Genomic DNA, 10,620 nt, shown 5'->3' on the forward strand with positions numbered 1-10,620 from the left:
GCAATAAGCATTAAACACCTGGCCCGTGAGGTTGTTTAAACTATAATAAATGATCATTTAAAAAATAAATAAATGAAATGCTTCTATGGAGAGCTTTTGTTTACATTCCTTCCTGTCTCTCTGTTGTGCTCTGCTTGACTTTAGTTTCCACCCATTCTCATTTTTCCTTTCTTCTTGGGTTTACCTGCTTTGAGATCAACTGTTCTGCAACTGTTCAACAACCCTCTGAGCTGGAGAGCTACTAGTCTGTAGCACTCCATCCCATTACACTTCATTTTACAAAACAGAATTTTTTTTGTGACCCACTACATAATGGCTTGGAAAATATCTGTCCAGCAGCCAAACTTAAATGCCGACCCCTGGTCTAGATCATTGTCTTGTATGTTTTAGGCCAATGTTATGATGTTATGCTGCGTTTCATTTTAACTTGAATGTCGGAAATTAGAGAATTAGAAATAGGGAATGTTAAGTGAAATAGCTGCTTAAGATTAATTTTCTACTTGGAAAGTTGGGAGAGACTCGATATTGATTGGTGCTGTTGGAAGGAAGTTGTTCATTTTGTAATATTTCAGTTTGTTAGTGAAGAATAAGATGTTAAATTCTTACCATTATAGCACACAAATTGATTTGGATCTTGGCAAGGGGCATCGTACCACTTTCCACTACCGTCGATTTTTACACACTCTTCCTTTACATTGTTGTTGTTCGGCTCGCCATTGGACCACATTCTTACAGACCCCAGTTCGGAATTATCTATAGACCAGTGCCAGCTGTTCACATCATTGTACATGCCGATCCAGGCCTCCGACTTGAACCCGAGCCGCTGGGCTTCAGCCGTTATTGCTTTCAGTTCATCAGGGCTGTTGACCACAGCCAGGCTAATGAAGTTCTGTTTGCAGTAATTCCAGGAGCCATTAAAGTTCATCTTATCCCGGATCAGGTGGTACCCACGTAAACGAGACGACAGGATGTGGGGAAGAATTCCTGTGAGGAACATTTGAGTCAACATAAAGAAGAGTCATTTTCACTGCTTTACTATTTACATTTAAACAGGGCTAATCTAAAGAACACAAATGCTGTAAACTGAAGAAGATAATATCAGCACACATCAGCCATAACATTAAAACCCCTGCCATGTGAAGGGAGTGTGTTAACATGCACGTCATAATCCAATGCATAAACCAATGCAGTTAAGTGACAGGTTTTTGCCATCTCGCAGTGCTGTGGTAAAAGCTGCTCGCGCATCCCTTTCAGACCCTGCGTCCATTACAGTGGACATCACATTGTGTCTTCCTTTTTAATGTTTTGTTGCCCATAACACTGATTGAGACCTGTTGTCCATCAAAATAGACATTTATGAATGAAAACATTTACCGGCCAATTAAACAGTATCTTGACCCCACCAACTGGAAAAACAGCTGTATTACACAGCATGGCAGCACTCAAGTAGGCCAAGAAGGAAATGCAAGGGCTTGTTTTTCTAATATAGAACACTTTATTTTATCAAATTAATTTAGATTTTAATCATGGATTGTAAAATATAAAGGTGTCTCAATTGTCTCATTGTTGAACACAGGTTTCTAATGCAGTGGACAAAAAAAATAATTGTAAAAATAATTCTATGATAACATTTGTACTGTATTAGATTTTATATTAGAATACTTTACTATACATTCAGCACCCCCGCCAGGTAAAGCACCCCCTCTCGGGAGCGCGCACCCACGTCTTCTTGGCTTTAACTTTATTTAAACATTTTCTGCTTTTTTCAAATCCACCTATTTCTGATATTGGGTGGGACACGTCCCCCCAGGTTCCTACACCAATGGGAAGGACAAAGCTGTTTTGTGGCCCAAGGCAAAGCTACACCACATTAGTCTGGTGGTTTTAATGTTATGGCTTATTTGGAGGAATGCTGATGTACTGATGTAGGAAAGTTGATGTTCTGTTATTGGTTTTGTTTTGTTGGGCTAATTGTCTTTATTGTATACATTTTGTATAAGTTTTTCTACTAGATTTTGTTAGAAATCATTGCATTCAGCCACATAACTCTCTCTAATTTATTCCAACTTGCCCAATACCCCTTTAGCCCACATCTTACATTAGATTCATGTGTGTTTCTACAAGCCCTATTCTATTGGCAGTGGGCATTTGCACACCAGCAGTGCATGTGATTTAACTAAAGTAGCTGAATAAACGTACTGTAAATATAGGTAAAGTTTAAGCAGTATTTCGGTCTTACCTGTGATGATCAAGAGTTGAAATGGACTCAGCTCCATTGGTGATCACCTGCAGAAGCATTTGGACATCAAAACAAATAGTCAGTAAAGCCACAGTTAAGAGAATACAACCAAGAAGCATAAAAAAATGTGTTACCTGTCCAAAAGCTACCTGTTCAGAGGTTCTCCAGGCTCTAGTATGTCTCTTTAGGCTCTTTGTGCTTTAAAGCCTATTCACCTGGATCATTTATAACTGGCTCTGACTGAATCTCTTGCAAATCATCTCCCCGTGTCCAATTTCATGGGACAAGTTTCTAATCTAGGTGGCAGAGATGGATTTGGGCTGTAACTTTGCACGAGATCTGAGGGATCTTTAATCAAATAGAAGCAAAGTTCATGGAAATGGTTACTGATCTTACTCAACCACATCAACCAGCAGGTCAGCGTTCAGTTGAGCCAACCAAGATGCTGTATTTTAGCCAAATGAGGCTTTAGTTTTAGTTATAAAGGATTTAATACAACCCCAAAATCTGATCAATTTGGGACAATATGGAGAAAGCAGTGTTTTTTTTTTTGCATGTTCTTCGTCTTTTATTTGATTGCAGACAAAACCTTGTTTTTTCAACTTTGTTTCATTGGTTAATATACATAAATTCCTTCTCCGTCCACTATTTTAATATATCAGCAACAATTCAAAAGCCAGAGGCTGTCAAAATATTGTCTTGTACATTCATCTATATTTACAGTTGCAAGAAAAAGTATGTGCCAAAAAACCCTTTGGGATTACTTGGATTTCTGCATAATTGGTCATTAAATGTGTTCTGTTCTTCATGTAAGTCACAATAATAGACAAACAGTCTGCTTAAACTAAAACCACATAAAAAATATACATCATCAAAACCTCATCCAAACTGTGAAACATGGTGGAGGGGGGATCATGGTTTGGGGCTGCTTTGCTGCCTCAGGGTCTGGACGAATTGCCATCATCAATGGCAATGCCATCTCAAATTTACCAAGAAATTTTGCAGGAAAACTTAAGACTCATTGTCCACCAACTGAAGCTCAACAGAGGATGGATGATGCAACAGGACAACGACCCAAAACATAGAAGTAAATCAACAACCGAGCGGCTTCAACAGAAGAAAATAAACACAGCGCCTTCTGGAGAGTCCTGACCTCCTGAACCCAACTGAGATGTTGTGGCATCATGACCTCAAGAGAGCGATCGATTCCCATCAGATATCCCAAGAATATTATAGCTGAACTGAAACTAAAGTTTAGAGAAGAGGATGAATGATCCAGAATTCCTCCTGACTGTTCTGCAGGTCTGATCTGAAACTACAGGAAATGTTTGGTTGAGGTTTTTGTTGTTAAAGAAGGATCAACAAGTTATTAAATCCAGAGGTTCACATACTTTTTACCTCCTCACTGTGAATATTTACATGTTGTTGTGTTCAACAAAACCATGTAAACATATATATTTTTGTGTTTTATTAGTTTAAGCAGACTGTGTTTGTCTGTTGTTGTGACGTAGATGAAGATCAGAACACATTTAATGAACAATTTATGCAGAAATCGAAGTAATCCCAAAGGGTTCACATACCTTTTTGTGCAACTGTAGTTGCATTTATGGCTGACACAGATATAAAATATGCAAAGCTTATTAAATCCCTTGCCAGTAGAATAGGATTCTTAGGAGAAGATGAATAAGCCCTCTTCAGAATTAAGATGTGGAGGAACGGAAGTGTGTTCTCTAAAATTATGTAGCACAATCCAATACTTGGTCAAATAAATGAATGATAAATGGTGAGGTTACAACAATGTAACCTTGCTATCTCTGCTCTTCTGAATGCTGAATGCTATTACATCCTCACAGCAATGCAGAAGCAGCATAAACTATTTTGAATACCATTGATTTTAGGATTTTAGTAAAAAATGAGAAGTTGTCCCAATTTGTTATTATAGTTCATATGAATATGAATAAAACAAGACAAACAACAGTTTATCAGCCTTTGATGTTTATTGGTGTATCTGAAGTAAGAGCAAAGTGATATGTCACAAATCCATTAAATATATATCCTTATTGTTAAATTACAGTAAAAGAACAGAATATGCTCTAACATTTCACATTATAATCATTGCTGTTATTATTATAATCATTGCTAGTTCTCTCCCTATTGAACACGGTTCCATCCGGCTTCTTTCTCCAGGCCACTGTGCTGTTCTCCTGCAGTCCACGTTCCCTCAGCTTCTTCTCAATCTGAAAAACACAGATTGAATTTGTGCTGCTTTTGTGTTTATTTTATTTACCTATATGTGATGTGGCTGGTGTAGTGTATATATATATATATATAGCGGTTTGATCACCCATGCAGAATTCTTTTTCATTTGGTTCATAGTCAGTAACAGGAGAATTGACAAAAGGTGGCTTTGGCCAATTCACATAATATACTTGGCAACCGGGATGGTTTGGGCTTATTCCCTTATTATACTCAGCATCCGTTGTTGGCGAAAGCAACGCATTTCTTACTTAATTCTAATGGTGTTAGCAATAGCAGAATATGGTGATTGCTGTATTGTACAGCAGCCAAGCTGTTGACAATAGCAGACTGGGCCAATTAACAGCCACACTTCCTGTATTATACTCAGTAACCAGGTCTATTAGCACATGCAGTGTGGTGCAATTTCCATATTATACTCAGCATCCGGGGTGTTGGCACATTTGGCTCATGCAAATATCTCTATTATACTCTGAATCTGGGATGTTGGCACATATGTATTGGGCTAATTGCTGTGTTATACTTGGCAACCAGGAAGTTGTTACATGCGGCACTCCGTCCCAATCGGACCTAGATTCAAACCAGAGCCGGGCCAAAGCCCAGAAATGAGTGATTTGACCTGTCTGAGGGAAAAACTTCATTACGAGTGCAGCATGATTACCGTGTCCAGGATGAGCTCATTTACTGCAGGATCGTTCAGGTTCTGATTGGACGTCACCTCCACTCGTGTGATTAGTCTATTTCTTTTAATTGCTGGGAGACACAAAGGCACATTCATGAACAAACTCAAATTTAGCACATTATATTATACACAACACCATGCAGTTATTAGACGATGTAGTATTATGTAGTAAACAGCACTCTTATGTGTTTATTGTTAGAACCATTTAGGCTCCAAACATGTTTTCGCTGATTGACTATATATATATAAATATATATACAGCTCTTGAAAAAATGAAGAGACCATTTCAGTTTCTCTAATTTTGCTATTTATAGGTTTATGTTTGAGTAAAATGAACATTGCTGTTTTATTCTTTAATCTACAGACAACATTTCCCCTAAATTCCAAATAAAAATATTGTCATTTAGAGCATTTATTTGCAGAAAATGAGAAATGGCTGAAATAACAAAACAATTTAAAGTGGTGTGCATTTAAAGTGGTGTTCCAGAGCTTTATATTTTATATATATTTATATTTAAATACCTTCGGGGTGCACCTATGTTTTGACTGTAAGTGTAGACTGGATACTGAGTTCAGTTGTGAAACTTACTGGACTGGCAGAAGAACGGGAACAGGTCTGTGCACCTGTTATCAGCCATCTTGCCGTTCTCAATAAAGACACAGTTCTCATTTTTCAGAAGATTATTAGGCTGCCCACTCATCCAGGGAATGGTGGAGGGCGTGGTCTGGTCTGACCACTTCCACGAGTCTCTGGACAGCCCTATCCAGCCAATGTTACCACCTGGGATTATACTCTTTATAGCCAAATTGGACATGTCATCTGGAGCGTAGGCCAGGTCGGTGTAGTACTGTCTGCAGAAGCTCTGAGCCATGTACCATGAAGTGGAATTGGTGAAGAAAATGTACCGCTCAGGCTGAGTGTCTGTGAATAAAAAAAACACACTATTAGCATTTACATAAATCCTGACTGGACCGCAACTAGTTTTATTTCTGTAGACCCAACCATAAATACCTTTGGTCGTAGACATTAAGAATCAATATATAATACCTGTATACATTTTATGACTATAATAATAATAATAATAATAAGGTAGCATGATTTTCATTGCAGTGCATATCACACTTCAGTTTATTGATCAGCCTGAACGCTCTGGCCATATAATGTAGTCTAAAGCACTGAAGCCAAATATATTATTTTGTATTTATATTAGGGCTGTTAACTTTAAAGCGTAAACATGTGCTGTTAATTTGTAATCAGTTAATGCATTACTATTTTTGGTAACGCAAGTTAATTAAGGCACCAAGTTTGAGCCCTACTTCCGCTGTAATCTGCCGATAACCCGCCCAACACACTGACCTGTCGTCTGGCTGATTGATTGAACGGCGCGCTCTGAACTCCCAGCTCAGACCCGGTCAGAGATCTTTGTTTCTCTCTCTCTCTCTCTCTCTCTCTCTCTTTTACAGTCCAATTTATCATGCATTCTTTATTCCAGCACCCTACACTGATTTTATCTCCCCTCAAAGATAAGTATATACTATATAGTATATACTATAATTTGAATTGACTAATATAACTTATAATTGCATTTTACATTTCTTACATTCATTCTTTTACTTACATTTCATTTAAATATCCACTATAAAAATGCGTCTGAAGAAAAACAAATGCGATTAATCACAGAATTTTGTTGTGATTAATCTGATAAAATTTTTAATCGATTGACACCACTAATTTATGCATAAGACAGTGAATTGTGGTTTACTGTAATTACAAAATATTGTCACTGCCAAGGTATGTGGAATAAACTCCACACAGCTTAATGGATTCAGCTGAATATGATTATTGCATTCACACCTGCCCAAACTAATTGCATCAGTTAAAACGGAATGAAAAGAGCAGGTGTGAAACGCCTTGTTTTTGGCACTACAGTCAGACTGAAAAATATGAAAGCAGTAATTATTTTAGTAGTGTTTCTCACCTTTGAAGCAGATGTACGGTTTACCACCAATGCAGACCATATCAGCCCACAGTCCGTCATAGGCCATGGTGACACAGCCCTCACGCCCCATCGTATTATCAGGCTGGTTAGACTTCCAGTTCCTAAAGTTTCCCAGTGACATGTTGTTGTAGCTCCAGCGCCAGGTGTCCATGTCGGTGTACAGGCCGACCCAGGCGGCCGAGCTGAACCTGTGCGCATCAGCTTCCTTCTGCAGTTGGATGGTGTCTTCAGTGCTGTTGATGGTTGCCAGATCATTGTAGTGGATCCTGCAGTAGTCTTGGGCTTCCTGCCAGGTCTTATTCTGCTCAATCAGGGAATAGCTACGCTCTACAGCCAGGCCGAGCGAGAGCAGGCCTGAGGATCAGAGGGGTCAGGATGGGGTTAGGAGTTTAGATATTAGCTAAATAGTCCCAATTCAGAAAGAAAAAAATGGAACCTTACTGAAAATCCAGACAGTATGAAGCCAAGATATTTCATTTTCCATCTGCATCTGCTCAACTTAATTTGATTTAGTTTGGAAGAAAGTGGAAGTGGAAGTGTGCAGAATTTTGACACAATAAATGCAACAAAGTACTGAAATGCATGAATGGATATATAATAATAAATTAAATTCACCCTCACAAAAAATAAGTTTATTCAAGTGTACTATTAGTATATTTCTTTTAAACTAAAATCATGCAAGTATGCTTTCAGTTAACTTTTTTTATACTTATCATTGACATAACTGATATGACTATTATATACATAATTATGCTTAAATATACTTGGCCTATACTGACAAGTATACAGAAAAAAGTATATTTGGTACTTGTACTTTTTTTTCTTTTTTTTACTTGTTTTTGTGTACTTAATTTTGTGTTTTACTCAGTTTTCACCCAGAGCATACTTATATTTATACTTTTATACAGTAAAGTCCCAATAAGTATTGAAAAAGTACACTTACAACTCTGCTACAAGTACATCGATCCTAGTATACTTACTAGGTTTACCTATTAACTGTAAGTTTTTTTTTTTTCATAAAGGTAGTGTATCAGACAAAACATATAATATATTGAGTTCAAACAGTCTGCAATATTTTTTTACGGGCATTTTCTAATTTGGCATTATATTTATTTGGGGTTATATGTATATATTAAATTAATAGCAATAATTACAGTGTCTTACATAACAAATTGCCTTTAAAGTGTATTCAATTTATTGTTCATTATATACTGACAGATTCTGTTTGTGTTATTCAAAAATGTGATTGTCTATACAGATGCAAATATTGTGTTGATTAATAACTGTTATTAATAACGATCAAATAAACTATTTAAACGTTTTATTAAAACTTTATTTTCTCTTACCTGCCAGAATGAGGAGCTGGATCGGGCCCGGCTCCATCACTGACGTAGTTGTGATCACTTAGGCATATAAGACATTTGATTAGACTGCAGTAGTTTAGTTAGCAGGTACTATCAGTTATACAGGATAAAGTATACATCCACATATCTGCTAAAATTAAATTCTGAAATGGAAACTGCACATTGCATAATTGCTTTAATAATTTTACAATATAAAATAAAAAATAATAAAGAATAATAATACATATAAATCCAATCTTTGTTTTTCTTTTTTTGTCATAAGGTGAATCTGGCAGTTCTTTACATTGTATTCCAATTATGCTGAGGTTTGGACCAATGGAAATGCTCCAATTTAACTTAAGAATAAGATAAGATGTATGAAGAATTAGATATTTTTAGATAGAATTACTATTTGTAAAAAGAAATTTGTATTTTTTTTACAGTGAAAGATTAAAGTATATGATATGCAAAAACAATATTAATTCACACATCACAAATTTATAAAATATTGATAAAAAAAAAATATATATATATATATATAAATAATAATAATAATAATAATAGTGGTGAATGCACCAGGGAACTGTAGTAAATGATACCTGTAATTTGAAGACCCCAGAAGATCAGCTCTGCAGTATCTTTCTCAGATCGTATTCCAAACTCTGGACTGGTCGTTAATCTGCTATCAGGCTACTATCTGTCTCATATGCAAAGCACTCATTCTTCTGTCCAGAGAGACAGTGAGCGATTCTTCCTCATACACTGAGTTCTAAAGAGCAGATCCTGATTTCCATCAGCACTTTCCATACAGAACTATTTAATCAAACTGAATAAACAGCATGTAAATGGATGTTGATTGCTCTCTGCCTGATGGAGGAGAAAAAACGATTCAGGCAGATTCATCCACAAGTGCGCTCCACTAAGCTCTAGGTTACAGTAAGGAAGGTTTATAATGTTCTGATCAAGGGGTAAATAGTTGTAAAGTGGGGGGTTTGTAAAGTTCTAGGTCGTAGTAGAGAGGGGGTGTGAAGTTCTGTGTGACTGTAAGAAAGGTTTGTAAACTTTGGTGCCACAGTATGGAGGAAGGAGGTTTGTAAAGTTCTGAGCCACAGTAAAGGAGGTTTGTAAAGTTCTAGGCCACAGTAAGGGAGGTTTGTAAAGTTCTAGGCCACAGTAAAGGAGGTTTGTAAAGTTCTAGGCCACAGTAAGGGAGGTTTGTAAAGTTCTAGGCCTCAGTAAAGGAGGTTTGTAAAGTTCTGAGCCACAGTAAGTGAGGTTTGTAAAGTTCTAGGCCACAGTAAGGGAGGTTTGTAAAGGTCTAGGCCACAGTAAATTAGGTTTGTAAAGTTCTGAGCCACAGTAAGTGAGGTTTGTAAAGTTCTAGGCCACAGTAAAGGAGGTTTGTAAAGTTCTAGGCCACAGTAAGGGAGGTTTGTAAAGTTCTAGGCCACATTAAGGGAAGTATGTAAAGTTCTAGGCAATATTAAGGGAGGTTTGTAGAGTTCTGAGCCTCATTGTGTGAGGTTTATAAAGCTGTGGGCCACTGGAAGGAAGGTTGTAAAGTTTTGGTCCATAGTATGGAAAGTTTGTAATGTTCTGATAAATGATAACTAGTTGTAAAGTTCTGAGCCACAGTAAGGAAGGGTTGGAAAGTTCTAGGCTGTGGTAAAGACAGGGTGTGACTGTAAGAAAGGTTTGTAAAATTGTGGGCCACAGTATAAAGGAAGGAGGCTTTTAAAGTTTTGGGACATAGTAAGGGAGGTTAGTACAGTTCTGAGCCTCATTGTGTGAGGTTTATGAAGTTGTGGGCCACTGGAAGGAAGGTTGTAAAGTTCAAGGCCATAGTAACAACAATACAACAATAAAATGTATAGTTTTAAGCAATTGACACTACTAATATAAACGTAATTAAGTTTTCTCAGTGTAACACTGATAATTGTATTACATTTAAACACCCTTTAATAAAAGCTACACTTATAAGAATAAGAAAAAGTACAGAAAAAGGAAGATATGGTTGTGATAAAATCAGATTTTTTTAAATATAAATTTACACCACTTTTCTGTTAGAATAAATAAAGAAAGGACAACTGGGTGTTTTAT

At 36.9% G+C, this 10,620-nt stretch overlaps 1 protein-coding gene across 1 annotated transcript; it reads right to left on the bottom strand.

Moving 5' to 3' along the window:
• Nucleotides 1–550: 550 nt before the first annotated feature.
• LOC125787634 (L-selectin-like) lies at nt 551–2,436 on the bottom strand. The gene is made up of 3 exons (XM_049472097.1): nt 2,374–2,436; nt 2,240–2,286; nt 551–984 (listed from the first exon to the last, which is right to left on the bottom strand). The coding sequence occupies exons 2-3, from the start codon at nt 2,274–2,276 to the stop codon at nt 569–571; spliced, it is 453 nt and encodes a 150-aa protein (XP_049328054.1). The 5' UTR covers nt 2,277–2,286; nt 2,374–2,436; the 3' UTR covers nt 551–568.
• Nucleotides 2,437–10,620: the final 8,184 nt, after the last annotated feature.

Source organism: Astyanax mexicanus, chromosome 25, assembly GCF_023375975.1.
Source record: "Astyanax mexicanus isolate ESR-SI-001 chromosome 25, AstMex3_surface, whole genome shotgun sequence".
In the NCBI taxonomy this organism is placed as follows: Eukaryota; Metazoa; Chordata; class Actinopteri; order Characiformes; family Acestrorhamphidae; genus Astyanax; species Astyanax mexicanus.

Excerpts from the sequence above, each read along its gene's own strand:
- LOC125787634 (XM_049472097.1), bottom strand. The coding sequence starts at position 2,276 with ATGGAGCTGAGTCCATTTCAACTCTTGATCATCACAG. Across the intron at positions 985-2,239 it reads TCAACTCTTGATCATCACAG|GAATTCTTCCCCACATCCTG; the intron begins GTAAGACCGAAA and ends TGTTCCTCACAG.